The sequence below is a fragment of the Montipora foliosa genome, chromosome 6 (genome assembly GCF_036669935.1).
Source record: "Montipora foliosa isolate CH-2021 chromosome 6, ASM3666993v2, whole genome shotgun sequence".
Taxonomy (NCBI): domain Eukaryota; kingdom Metazoa; phylum Cnidaria; class Anthozoa; order Scleractinia; family Acroporidae; genus Montipora; species Montipora foliosa.
This window is the reverse complement of record NC_090874.1, coordinates 19,375,743-19,390,742: the sequence shown is the minus strand read 5'-3', so window position 1 is coordinate 19,390,742 and position 15,000 is coordinate 19,375,743. Positions and strand designations below refer to the sequence as shown.

The 15,000-nt window shown below is 38.6% G+C and overlaps 1 protein-coding gene across 1 annotated transcript in view; it reads right to left on the bottom strand.

Moving 5' to 3' along the window:
* The window catches only part of LOC138006907 (putative cytochrome P450 120), a 14,719-nt gene extending 7,642 nt beyond the window's left edge, over window positions 1-7,077 (bottom strand). The window contains exons 1-5 of the mRNA XM_068853534.1: window positions 6,737-7,077; window positions 3,944-4,142; window positions 2,544-2,885; window positions 241-314; window positions 1-48 (exon numbers count right to left, since the gene is read on the bottom strand). The exon at window positions 1-48 is cut by the window's left edge and continues 2 nt beyond it. Coding sequence (XP_068709635.1) covers window positions 1-48; window positions 241-314; window positions 2,544-2,885; window positions 3,944-4,133 — 654 coding nt within the window. The 5' untranslated portion in view covers window positions 4,134-4,142; window positions 6,737-7,077. The remainder of the gene's footprint in view (window positions 49-240; window positions 315-2,543; window positions 2,886-3,943; window positions 4,143-6,736) is intronic.
* Between the last annotated feature and the right edge of the window lie 7,923 nt (window positions 7,078-15,000).

Sequence of the window (15,000 nt, the reverse complement as noted above, 5' to 3'; positions counted from 1 at the left end):
ATTACTTTCTTCAGTAAGACGCCTATTGACAATGTCCAGAAGTCGATTCTGTGAAAGAAATGACATCAAATGACAGTATTTCACAGTAACAAGTTGCATCACTAACCTTCCTAATAAACAATGTCTTATCCTAAACGCTTTGAAAATGCATGAAAATAAGTCAGAATGGTAGCAAAATATCAAAAGAACAAGCATTTTTTCTTTGTCAAATTGTACAATTTTCCGATCATTTCCACATACCTTTGCAATCATGGCCTTAGTGTATTTGGATTTATAACCATACACATTGAAATTCACTGGAACAGAGATGAGCCCTAGAAAGAAAACAAACTGTCATGAATGCTAAGACACTTATCTTCTTGTCCAAAACAGAGATTCAAAGAGGAAGGGTCTTAGGCAAAAACTTGACAATTAAACTCAATGACACTGATGAGCATGGGGGAGGTGCCTGAGAAACTGAGGGTGCCTGGTCCCACTATTGGTTGCAGTGGGTAACCAAGACAATCCTGTGAGTGGCCTCAACTCAGGCACCGTCACATCAGTGGAAAACTAAATATACAGTACTTACCCTATACTCATCACAGGGAGGGCAGGGGGGGGGGGGTAGAAGAAAACTTACAGATGCAGAACTACATGACTCGACACAAGCAAAAAATCCTGGCATATGTGTGAGAACTGTGAAAACACGCACACACCTTTGAGGGCCTGTGACTGCCCGCAATAGTCTGAATCAGAAACCATGCCAGTTGAACTTACCCACATTGGAAGAACTGGGATAATACAGTCCTTAAAGTGCCCTAGAATAGTTTTTATGCTAAAATGAATCTTCGCAGCTGTTCGAAATGCATTGTGGCCTTTTTTCCTCTTTTCTAACAAATCCTGCATTTTTATAGGCTTCAAAACTTGCGAAAAACCAAGCATCTTTTGTTCACGACCGAGTCAGAAGGGGAGTGGGTCTATTCCTGATATGACATCACAAACTGATTTGTAAACATGCATGCAAAGTAGATTGTGACGTCAAATCAGGAATAGACCCACTCCTCTTCTGACTCGGTCGTGAACAAAAGACGCTTGCATGCAGTTTTTCACGAGATTTGAAGCCTATAAAAAGGCAGGATTTGTTAGAAAAGGAAAAAGAAGGCCGCAATGCATTTTGAACAGCTGCAGAGATTCATTTTAGCGAAAAAAATACTTTGGGGTTAGGGGCGCTTTAAAACACTCTAAGATAAAAGTAAAGTCTATGGTTTAGTATTTGAAATGGGGAAACTCAAGCTCACTATGAATACCCAAAATTAACCTTCTTGTTTACCTTATGAAATCGCTTTTTGTGACTGATTTTAATTTGATTACCTACTGTTTTTTTGTTTTCAGTACTTCAAAAATTTCTTTCATACTTTTTGACATAGTGTAAGTGATGACGTGTGGACTTAATTTAGCTTTGTAACAGTTATAATTTTGTCCTAAAAAAATCTGCATTTTGATATACAGTGTAATAATGATAATTATTTGGTATTGCATAATAAAAATTATTATCAATAATGGTAAGTTATGTAGAAAATTGTTTTTCATGTATTTATAATTTTTAATACATGTAAGTAAGCGCATGATTTTTCTCATGCATCTCCTTTTGTCATAAGACTACAAATAATTATTGTTAGGCTTTGAAAAAAAATTACTTGTGCTTATTTACTCCAAATCAAACTCGAAATCATGCAGTTACTAGTAAAAACAATCTTTGGAAAATCAAACTATTAGTTTTCAAGATAAATTAACTTCTTTCTCTCGGTGCATAAACACTTAACTGACCATGCCAGAGAAAATGCTCTACAGAATGCCCTTTTTTTTTTTTTTGCTTCAAACATCACACAAAAGTCTTCGACAAGTATGTAAAGAATGGGAAAGTATGAAATCAATGGGAAACTGGTACCAATGTCGCAGCTGCAGACAACCCAAGCTAAAAAACTGAATTATGGTTTGTACAGTGACGACACCCTTTAAAGATTTGTATGGTATAAATTTTTGAATAATAATTGACTGTGTAATTATCACACAGAGTAAAAACATGCAAAGTGGGGTGCAATAAAGTAGTGCTTTCTGTCCTGTTGTGTAGTACAGCTTTCAGCCATACAGTAATTTTGTCATAATTATCAATTTGTAAAAGCTGTTACACAATGGAAATCAAGCAAGGTATGAGACTACCGGTATTTCGTTGTGATTTTCTCACTTTTCATAAAAATTATTATAATTAATTTTAACTCATCTCTGTGGATCCAATACAAATCTTTACAGTTGCTTCTAATGGCACACTGTTTAATTATTGAGCTTAATGCAAGGGTGCTGCCTAAATTTCTGAACGAGTAGCCTGAACGGGCACCTAACTTATCACAAGGTGATTCATCCTCACTTTTACTTCTAGGCTCTTGAAAAAATGAGTTGGGCTACTAACTTTTAATGTTGGAAGCCTGAAGGGCTCCAGAAAACGTTTCTTAGGCAGCAGCCTTGTTAATGACCCTTGTGGGGCTTCTTGTGAAGCAAGAGCTTACCATGCCAGTGAGTAATTGTTAGGTCAGTGATAGATGCTGCTTCTTCCTTTGCAGTTTCCACATCCAATCCCAAAAACAGGCTTAAACAAATTGATGTTGTAATCAGCTTAAACAGTTTATAAGGAATCACAACATCCTTGTCATTAATGCTTTTCAATAATCTTGAAGAAACTTCCTCCACTTGACCCATATATCTTGTGACCTCTTCAGGTTTGAAGACCTTGTGGAGAATATTCCTCAGTCGTAAAGCTTCATCGTCACTGTTAAATATCACTACATCACCAAATAAACTGTACATGTAACCAAGGTCTTTGTATCCCATGTCGAACAAATCAGCTTTCTCTGTAAAAGAAAACATAGTTTAGAGGTTTCCTGTGGATTAATGTCATAATTTTTCATTGAAAGGCTATAGTATCACTGCTGTCATCGACAAGTTTAAGCTAGAGTTTCACAACAGGTACAAGGTCTTTTTTTCCATTAGCTCAATTGATTGACAACTGTGTTGGGGAGGTCGTGGGTTTGAACCCTCGCCGGACCAACTCTCAGAAGAGGAGAAAGTGCTGCCATTGTAATTTCATATACAAATGGCTAGACTTTCAAGTCTTCTCAGATAAGGACTACTGTAGGCACCATGTCACCAATCTTTGTTCAGGACCTCTGCATGCCGACAACAACGAACACACACGCACACACACACTCTTCCCAGAGAACAGGACATGGAGTTCCTCGTGTTGTAGTCTGTGCTTGTCTCATAAAGGGCACGCTATCATTTTGGGCTGTTGATCAGTTTAATAGGTGACCCTCACCTCCTGGGTGGTGAAATTCAAATACACTACCTTAAAGCAAAATCTGCTCTTTTTGCTTGAAGACTTCCAATTCAATAATTATTTAGAGTCTGGCGTTGGACAGAGTAAAATCTACAAATGGCGGTTTTAGGAGAGGAAGATTAGCGATTATTGTAAAATTAATAGCTTTAAATAGTCATAATAATATTGTAAAATTAAAGCAGCTCCTTCTACATTTGATGTATTCACAGCTCACTGGAAGACCACTGTACTTGTAATGAATGTAATGCTGTGGTTAAATAAAGATACAATTTATGACAATGAAATGATGAATTTGACTTCAGCATTATAAATACATCATTTTTTGTCTTTTTACTGATAAATCTAATATTTATAATTGTTAATTTAACCCTTTCTTGAACAAAACCACCACTTATAGATTTTACTCTGTCTAACGCCAGACGATTTTACCAGTCTTTGGGGAACCACCTTAGGCAGCACTGGGTGCAATTATAAAGGAAATTCAGCATTGTTTCAGACTCATGATATACAAAAAATGAACCTTTATTCCAAAACAATCTCATGTTCCAAAATGAGGGGAATGGTTGGTCATACCTTGCAAAATTTCCTTGACCCCTTGGTTTGAAGCCACGAAAGCGTGTGGTCGGTTTAGGGACCGCCCCTGAAACATCCTTGAGTTGAATGCCTTGACATTTCTTTGGATAAATCCAACCGGATCTCGAGCAAAATCTAGAGTCCTATCGCCAGTAACTGACCAACCAACTCGGCCAGGCAGGGAAGCCATTTCTACCAGCTACAGTTTGGTGGAGAGACAAATCAAATTATATTTAACAACCATTTACCGAAGTGGAGGTGGCTAGTGGTGGATATATACTGAGCCGCGAAGCAGCAAGGTAAATATCCACGACTAGTCACCGACACTGAGGTGAATAGTTGTTTTAGTATATACTAAAACAGTGAGATAATATTGCACAAAAAGACGATTTAAACTCATTTATTCCTGCAAAGATTACTAACAACATTTTTGGGAGCAAAGGATACCCGGAGTTTGAGTAGCCAATCATTGCAGGCGTTCAATACTATCCACTGTTTTAGTATATACTAAAACTGGATATAAGATCATCCTTAAAGTGATATTACATGCAGTCCTCAAAAAGACTGTTTTTGGTGACAATGATCGACATTATTTTCAATAATCCAAGCAGAAGTCATCCTCTTAGTCAAGTGATTTGAACATAAAAACGTTTCCTTTTAAAGTGCTACTATAACCAAAAAATTAATATCTTCTTTTTCTTCAGATTTCAAAACTATTTTAATAAAACACTTAGTTGCCCAAGTTTTAAGCCTTGATTTGAAAAAGACACCTGTTTATTTTAACTGCAATTTTCCTCATAAACAATGGATAGCACTATCCACTGGATACATCAATGGAAAGTGATGGAAGAAAATTAATGGAAGTGATTTTTTGATCACAGTAGCACAAGGAATTGACTCTTCCTTCAATATATGGTGCACAATCTATTGTAAGATACAACCTCACTTAAACTTGGGTGTATCAATACATTATACTTACGATGAATTGTAAAGAGAATGTTCAGATAAGTATGGTACACGTAATAATATAAAATTGTAAATACAACCATTAACAATACTGATGTCAAGCAGGGAGGGCTGGCATAGTGGTGAGAGACTACTCGCATTCCACCAATGTGTTCCACTGACTCAGCTTCATTAGTGCTCCAATTTTCCTCTCTCATCAAAAACTACAGTCAAACCTCTAATAAGTGGCCGTTTATTAACTAGTCACCCTCTTGACTATTGATTAAGCGGCCACCTATCAACTTCCCGAAATTTGCTTCCCATATTTACTGTAAATTTGACCTCATTAAGTGGGTCACACGGTCACCATTTGGATTCCCAAATGGCTAATTTTATTGTATTTTTTCACTTCTATTAAATAGTCACATTTTTAGATAACAATCAATAAAAGACATATTTTTGTCAGGAAGATAAGTGAAGTGTGTCCAGTTTCTTTCACAGCTCATCAAACGCAACCTAAACATTGTCTGGATATTAAATACATGTGTCTGTGGTGGGTTAACCCAAGCACACGTTGAATTCCCCTTTTACCAGTTTCTGTTGAAGCCAACCACAAGAAAAACTGTCACCTCAAACTGATACATGAAAGGAACCTCAAGGCCAAAGCCACTACCTCTGTTTACTCATTTCCCTTTGACTATGTCCTTTCCACCATTCGTAGGCCTCTTTAGAATCATCTTGTTTGTGACGTAAGGATAATTTTGTCAGTAAAGGAATTCCACATTACCATTTCGACCTTTTAAACTTGTGATAAACTAAAGATGTAATCTAAACACCTTAAAATAATGTGGCATAGCGGCCACTTTAAGCTTCCTCACACAATCTGCCTTTGAAAACAAATTAAGTGATTTATTTAAGCAACAGAGGACATTTTCTGTGTTTCCATAGCCTCATCTAAACACAAGGGGGAGTTGGGAGAATTCGAGACATTTACGCAAACGTGAGACGCATTCGAGGGTTTGCATAACTGTCTCGAATTCTCCCAACTCCCCCGAGTGTTTACATGAGGCTATGGAAACATGGAAAAAAAGTCCTCTATTGCTTTTATAAAATATTTCTCAAAGATAATTCAACAAATGAAGGAAAATGCTGTTTTTTTAACTTCTTGATTGAAACAGATTTTCTGGACACACGCTCATATTTCCTACCAACCAATCAAAATGCGAGTCTGACAACACATAACCAATCAAAATTCATGTGATGTCACAGCCGTGTTCCATACTCTCATCTATACACAGCTATTGACCAATGAAAGTGCACATAATATCCTCATTATTTTATAACTACTATTATTTTACTGCATTGTACTAACTAAAATTAAAGCTTGCGTTTTTTGCCCAAGGGAAAATACCAGAAAAATTAACTTGTTCAAGCATGTTTTGGCATAGTCTCTTCACAATTTTCAGAATCCAATGGGAAACATTAATTTCTTGCTCAAAATTATGTACCTTAAGACAAAGACATCACTGACGTGCCAATGGTGTTAATCGAATGCCAAAGTTTTAAATAGTTAAGACATGCCATGAGAAAATTAGTATACAAATAACTTCCTCATGCGATCAGCGAGTTCCAATTTATATTAACTTTTACGCTACTTGTTAACAATGTGGAAGGCTTTAAATTATACCAAAGAGAAACGAATTCCCGAGAAATGGAAAACTAAACGTATAAACATGATTTTTAGACGCTTTAGATCGCTAGATTTCAGTCTTCGATAAAGGAAAGGCACATCGTATGATTGCAGGAAGTGTATACATGTATGAGAGGCACAATTCATGATTGACCTACCGGCGTTATTCACTGCTCGTGCGTCCTTTGATTATTGATGGCCCATGACAAAAGATCGCAACAACTGCCAAGACAAAACAAGTATAGTGTCCAAAAACACGCGTTCAAAATAGCGAAACTGGATCAAAAGACCAAACACATTTTCGATTCATCTGCCGATGGATAACCCGTGGCAATGACTTATTTATCGACGGAAGGAAGAACGTCAAATTAGCAGTCCAATCAAATGCCTCTTATTGGTAACTTTTCGACGAATACTTTGCATAACTTTAATATTTTATCTCCGTTTCAATGAACAGTTAACAATTAGCCGCCATATTTGAATGCAACCTGGCCAGCCGCATCTAGAATTTCTTCGAGAGTAGGGTGCGTCTTTCGTTTTTAAGCCTGTGGGAGGTAGACGGGCTTACGGCCGAAGTCGATGTTTCGCCCATTGTTGCAGACAGATACTACTTTTAAGGTTTTTCTATCATTTTACCGGACCCTCGGAGAATTGTTACCTTACAAACACATTTGGCGTTTAGCCAATCAAATTTTGAAAAAGCTAATTCGGGGGTAAGCGCGCTTAGTCGAAAGGCCAGAGAGAAAGTAAGCGCTTTTAATATTGGAAAGAGCGTGTTCGACACCTATTCCTAATATAGGAAAATAACTTATTTTGCTGATTCATCGATCTTTGTTCTTGCTGCGGCATCGTCTGAAGAACGGGGCAAAAACAATACATGTATTCATATGCAAATAAGAGGTCGGGTATTCTTGCTGAATAGCTTCGTTAACTTTCCATTAACTGTTCAGGTAATATTCAATCTGAATGTGCTGGTCCACTATAGCCTTGAATTCAATTGTCCCTCTAAAAGATGTTTCGAGATAAGTTGCATGGAATATCATTGCACAATGAATCTCTTTGTTCGCTGACTGCCAATATAGCATCGATGACGTAACAAGTTCGTAATTCCCAATTAAGTTTCTGCCAATATGTTTCAAAAGTCTGTCATATGCGGCATATTTTGGGTCCAATATGAGCTCAATTTCACGTGTTTTGCCTTGCGAAGCGCATTGAAGTACTATCTGCCGGAACTCAATCTTCACCACTACAAGGAAATTGTTTTGTTTCGAAGCTCTAATAAGCTCTTACCTATACGATGTTATTTTATAAAACAGTTCCCACACCACGGGAATGATGTTTAGCGGGGTGTTTTCTACGATATCATTGTTTTATTGCTAATTCACAGTGTGGGTTATAGAGTGCGTTTTAACAAATATCATGAACGAAGGTTGACAATAAGAGACAAAAGCCGTTCATTTTACCGTTACCCATGAATATAAGAAGTCTATTAATAAGGGAATTTGAAGCTTTTTTTCATAACGATCGAACTTCCGCGATTATTCGGGGATCACGGACCGGTTATTGCGATTTTCTCTGCGTTTCCCGAGACTTCGTAAGGACCAGTATTTTAGTTTTACTGAAGACCAGCCTGCGTAGCAGGCGGTTTGGCGAATTTTCGAAGCTTCTCTCCACCGGGGTTGCCTTTCGAAAGTCTTTCGAGTGATTGTTTTGAAAATGGCCGCGCACAAAATCTGGTGCCCGTTTCTCGAAAGTCCCGAGACTTTTCAAGTTTTTTTCGGGTGTCATAATCCCCTCTTAAGAACGGAGAGAATTTAGGTCAACAAACTTCAATATCATTTTGCTTTTTGTTATCCTGAAAACAAGACCAGCTTACGAAAACAAGCTGAAGGCAGTTTCGGGCCCGAAAAGGTAACGGGACCGGTTCGAGAAACGTCGGAAGTCCCGATAACTTTTCGCACCCGAAAATTCATTTGTGGAACTACCAACCGATTGGTTTGGAAAGCGGGCTGCTGCGCAGGCCAACTGAAGCCAGAAAAGAAAAGGGCGAACGACAAAAACCTTTTTTTACCTAAAACTAAGTCATAATGATCTTTTGTAATGAAATCATACTTGCCGTCATTGTCTCCTGACGTGATACCTGTCGATGACTTAGTTTCACACAACCGATTAGTCCATAGTTCATTACGATCTGTATCCGGCACTTGCCTGCAGAAAAATAAAAACGATCCTCTGCACGGAACACTGTGTGGCTTCATTGTGTGCCTATCCCAACTGAAGTCCGCTGTGTAAGTAAAGCCCCCCTACCCTTCCCCCGACTATTAGCAGCGTGGACCTCTTGCTGTTTGAGAGCGAATAAGATTCGATCGGCTGAGACGGCAACGAGACAGGAGGAAAAACTCTCTTGCTGCACGCATTTCATTCATTTAATACTGGCTTTTTTGCTGTTTTCTGTAGAACATAATCGTTTATAAATGTCAAAATAGAGGGAGAATTCTGTGGGACACACGCGAAGACCTTTGGACCTGACCCTAGTTGTTCAAACAATGGATAGCGCGATCCGTCGGATAAATCACTATCCATCGTTTGAACAGCTGTGGCCTGCATGGTCATAGATCAGGAAAGGCAGTTTGTAAATGGATTGTAGAATATCAAAAAGCCAACTTTGCAGCACCTTTTGTAATAACGAAATTGATACACTGAATCTGACCGATCCCGCTGGCCAAACTACGCGCCGAAGTCATATTACAGAATGAGCAAAGAACTTGGAAAAAAAATGACGCGAAAGAGTAATCGGAATTTTTTTTGTTTAAATGCACGCAACGTCAAAAAGAGTGTTGCATTCGCGAAGATATCATTGCGTCATGCATTGCTTTTAACGTGCCAGCTAAAGCCTTATTGGATGTGGAAGCAAAGAGTTCTTTTGTTCCATTTGAGGAACAAAAAGATCTTTCGGTGAGAAAATCCTTTCACATCCGCAATTCCAATAAAAAAAAAACTCTTCTACGTTACCTCTAATACCTGATATCAAGGAAAAAATAGACGAAATAAAAGATCAATTCACCAGCTCCAAGATGACTTGATAGCTCAGTTGAAACATGGATGGTAAAGAGACTTGTCTTTACTATCCATGGTTGAAACGTGACGTCCTTTAAAGCGCAGTCACTCGCGGTCATTGGTTCCAGTGTCATATCATAGGCCTGGATATTTTCATGCAGCGTAGTATGAAGGGTAATGTTGGACAAAAATGTTTTTTGAACATGTCGCATGTTTTTGGGCCAAAGTACAATACAATTGGTCACTTTGAATGACATTGGTCTCACGTGCAATTGAATACAGCGGATTACATGTTTTCTGGTTAAAGTTCATTCTCTCGGTTTGCATGTTGATGGGCGAAGATGCGATTCAATTGAGCAGTCCTTATGTTTTCGGGCTTGAAGTAATTCATGACGTCGTTTGGCATGTTTATGGACCAACCACGTACTTCATTTCATTTGAACCGTTCACATGTTTTCGGCTGGTGCGATATCCTTGCCTTGACTTGTCAGCGTGACATTCCTTCAGAGGAGGGTACTTCATGCATGAGAATAATGTGACGTCCATGGAGAGTCCTCAGCCTTTTTGTAAGCGGTAGTCTTGCTTAGATTGCCCGGTATTTCATACATGGTACATCCCAATCTCGTACCCAGCGTCCTCGGGCTTTTTGGTCAGCGGGTGAGTTCTCTGGGATAATGCACTCCAATTTTCCCAGAAAACGTGCATCTACATCTACATCTACATGTCCCAGCACTCGGCAAAGTCCTATTGACTTGTGGCTGTTTTTGCTTAGGTGGCCTCATACGCCACAAGCCTTTTCAGAGACATTACGCCAAGCCGGCCACTTCTGCTGGAAAGAGCATACTCACAGAGGACAGCCACAACACCGGGAACTTCATCCCCTACTCTTCTCGAATAGTGTGTGGGTTCTTTAACGTCCCACAGAGAACTTATAAACATGGAAGATATTTGTGAGACGGGACCTACGGTTTATAGTCCTTATCCAAGAAGACTTGAGAGTCTAACCATTTAATTGCAGATGTAATTACAAAGGCAGCACTTTCTCCTCAGTTATTGAGTGTTGGTCCGGCTGGAGTCGAACTCACAACCTCCCGCATGGCAGTTCGGTGCTCAACCAACTGAGCCACCGGTGCGGGGTGGGTTTCGGTCTTATTGCGCATGCTTGAGTTTTAACGGAAACAGAAAAGAGAAAACAGTACACTGTAGAAATGGCGGGTTGAAAGTGTTCGAGAAACAAAAATTTTAGAAGCTAAATATTTTGAGCAAGAGCCGATACAACGTAGATTAGATTTTAGTGGTGTACTGTACTATATTTCGGCTGGCCATTATCCCAGAGTCTTTCCGGGCGCTCACCAAAAAGCCCGAGGTCTCTAAGAACGAGATTGGGTACATCCATGACGTTGAAGAGCTAGCCTTGAGATGTCCGCAGATTTCATGTTCTGCTCAAACATTACAATTTACGTGAAGATGGAAGTTGCTTGATTAGAATATTTTAATTTATTTTTATTTTTATTTTTTGATTCTCTTTCTTTTAGCAAGAAAGCCCTCGTTTATAGAGCTCCTATAAAGTCACGCAAGGAGAGTTCTTCTGGATCCACCCTAAAGGTTGGCTACTGAATGGTGGATTCAATTTTATTTCATGTTGAGTGGGTCATCGTTGTTCTCAATAAAGCATCATCGCTGTATGGTTTTGAAGATTTCATGTTTGAATTACTTTAAGCAGCTCGATCTTTGTTGGCTGAGCTATAAAATCAAGAACCACCCTAATTAAGGCTAACGAACCACAAGGATCTGGACTTGTGCAACTTGATTGATTTACAATGTATTCCTTCCTTTATTTGCTTATTCCGGGATTTCAAATTATTAAATTCATGAAATTCTTTTTAATATTGTAGTTGCGAATAAATAAATAAATCTGTATGGGATTTTATATTAGGAATTGTTTAGGCAGTTACGGAAGTAGGTGTCAAATATTAGTATGGCTTTTTACTCATAATTGCATACCTTGTCACATGAGTAAAGTTAGAATGATTGATTTTGATTGAGTGCCTGTGCCTGAAAGGAACACTTTTTACTGGAGCTTTTAGAAGGTAACACATCAATCTGCAGATTTGCTCAGGGAAAAAGCACAGGGAGCGGCTGCACGTATTAAGCATATTCAGGGAAAAAGCTGCTGCTGCTGCAGCTTTGCTCAGGAAAAAGGGGAACTGACGTGCACTCTGACGATTGGGCAGCATACCATCGTTTGACTGGGCTGCCTAACGTTAACGCACACCAAGTTGTGGTCCATGCGCACGATTTCGTGGATCCTCGTACAGGCGTGCACACGCAAGAAGCGGAATCTGCCTGGAGCCAACTTAAACTGGGCCGAAATAGAAGAAAGGGTCTGCGAAGAGAAGATCTCCAATCCTATTTGGACGAGAGAATGTGGCGACAGTGGAGAGGCGGTAGTCAAGATGTTATAATGCGTAATTTCTTAGCAATTTTGCCTTTGCAATTTCCTGCACACACCCCTGTTTTTTATTTTCGTCACAATTTCGACAAAAAATATGACTTTCTATATGCAAGCGCTTTTCATCCAATTTGAAATCATATAGGTTTCTGTTTTTGGGCCATCAAGGCCTAATTAACAATTTTATGTTTCGCCATTCAACAAAATAATTATAAGAAAAGAAATGGACTTATAAGTTGACCAGATAATAAAATAAATTACTAACTAACACACATTGACAAAGACATAATTGAAATGGCAAGGGGGCCTCCAGAAACCACTGGGCTTATACGAGGGAAGCCTCCTTACTAAACGGGACGCATGCATTATATCGATGGAAAAAAGTGACTACGACTATATTGTAATTATATCTATCGATTAAATAAAAAATGGTGTAGTCGTCTTTTAAGACAAAAAAGAAGTTTCAGATTGCTTAATATCATTTGGTAGCGAATTCCAAAGTTTTGGACCTTGAAAAACTATTGAAAAGAATTTAGCGTTAGTTCGACAAAACTGAGGACGGAAATCTGTACCCCTTCTGGTGTTATAAGAGTGCACGAGATTATTAGTAACAAATAAATTGAGAAATGACGGCGGTAATAGGCGATGATGATAAGAAAACATGAACTTAGCAACATCAAAACAATTAAGCTTAAAAATATCTAAGATTTTCAGTTTAGAAAATAACGGAGTAGTATGAGCTCGATAAGTAGACGACCAAGCAATGTTGCAGTAAGTTAAATAGGGGTAGACTAAAGAAAAATACAAGGATAATTTAGATAATCATTAGCTGTTGTCCTTCAGTAGCATTTTGTGGTTAATGATTCCAAGTTGTTGATTATCTAAACTAGGCTTGGGCCGAGCCGAATTTGTCCTTGTGAATAACATCTCACATACCCACGGCCTGCTCCCGTTCTGGCCTTGTAGCTCAGTCGGTATAGCGGCGGTGATCTAATCCGAAGGTCGTGGGTTCAAATCCCACCCTGGTCAGAGTTTTTCTCTGTCCTTGTGTGGGCCCAATTCCAATACTAGGGTTGATCTCTGATGGAATAATTGGGCATAAAAACGTCACAGTAGTGTTAGGCCTCACTCGAACTTGGAATCATTAACAAGGATAATTTGTTTCTCGTAGATAAATAAAAGGACGCTCAAGAAATTATACCTATGGACTTAGACAGAGATTTGCCGTTTGCTCGGACGATTCTCGTTCACCGAGAAGGGGCATTCCAGTGACTTTGATGTTGTATTGATAACTGTACGATTCCATGTTAGGCTATGTGTTCAATGGCCTTAGAAATATCTTCGCATCGTCTACTAATCAGATCGACCCTGGATTTTACCAGCTTAAGTTCCTTCAGCAAATCATCGTACTTGTCACTGACAAATTCAACTGCGATTTGTTTATCCGGCGGCAAATCATGGCGTCCATCTTGTCGAGGTTCTTCATTCGCTTTTGAAGTTGTCTTCAGTAGTTCAGAAGACAACTTATCCAACTTTTCCGTCAATTTAGAAACTTCATCGCTAATTTCCTGGTTTTCTTTCCTTAACTGTTTAGTTGACATCCTATCGCAGGTTTACACAGTTTAAAAGCACGCGTTTGCAGATCTAACTGCATGCGTTCCGGGCTTTCCCAATAACAATAAAACACAAAAAGCGGCGAGAGAAGAGATGAGCAGTTAAAAGCCTGTTAAAGAAGTTAAAACCTTAGTTAAATCTTACATAGATTTACTGGTAAGATCAGTTTTTTCTCTTCCTCGTTTCAAGAAAATCCTCGTTTGGTTACTGTCAAAATTATAACGCTTACGTTAGAAAATATATGAGACTACTATTTAATTCCCTATAAACTGCAATTGGTTTATCATATTTCCTAACGCTATTTGTATTTTATTTCCTTGTTCAATTTCATCGTTGGTCAAAACATGATACTTTTACAGCTTTTGTGTTTGAACATAACACGCCTTTTAATCAATGTAGATAAAAATTTAATAGTTTTAATCTTGTATGTAATTGTCTGTATTATGCATTTAAGTTTTATTTATTGACCTGAGAGGAGTGCAATTTCGTCTGACACCATGATGATACGCACCACTTCAAAATCCCGCGAATTCAATTTGAAAACACAAGTGAAGAAATTCAATTACCTCTTTATTAGGCCCATCTTAAACTCACAGGGTTTTTTTGGCCAATTATAGGTTGGTATTATTTCATTGCCATCTTGCTTGATTTAAGGACGTTCGCGCCAATTGTTTCTGCGCATCCTTACTGCGCACGCAAATGCACACGCCACGTCATACACGAGCGCGCGCGCTAAGTAATAAAATGAGAAATGATAGGGCAAAAGGCCATTGCTATAGCTTTGCCTGGATTTAACGCTCTTGGACACTCGGTGACACCTATTTTTCTTTCCAGAAACTGATTTTATTTACAATTATCTCCACGTTGTCCAAAAATGAACAAAAAATCAATGTGGGAAGTTAAAAAAATTTCAAGATTTCTGCTCACGGGACATCAAATCCTGCCATCTTGCGGCTGCAAGGCGCGTGAAACTGTGGTCGCTAAATGCGAACTTGATCTTTAAGGAACCTCACTAGTTGACTAAATTCACTTAATAAGTCCACTTAAACAATATTTGGCAGAGAAGATTTCACTTCAAAGATTTAATTGCAAGATATTTGGGTTTACAGACACTGGCCTTATTCGCTAACGATGCCCAAATTTGTCACATTTTGGGTGTTTTTCCGGGCATGTTCTCTCCAAAACGAAGTCGGTGACCCCCCATTTTTTTTACATTTCTGACATAACTAACTCATTATCTTACAGTGGTAAAAGTTTCGGAAAAAAATCAATGTTGAAAAATTTTCGCGCGAACGTCCT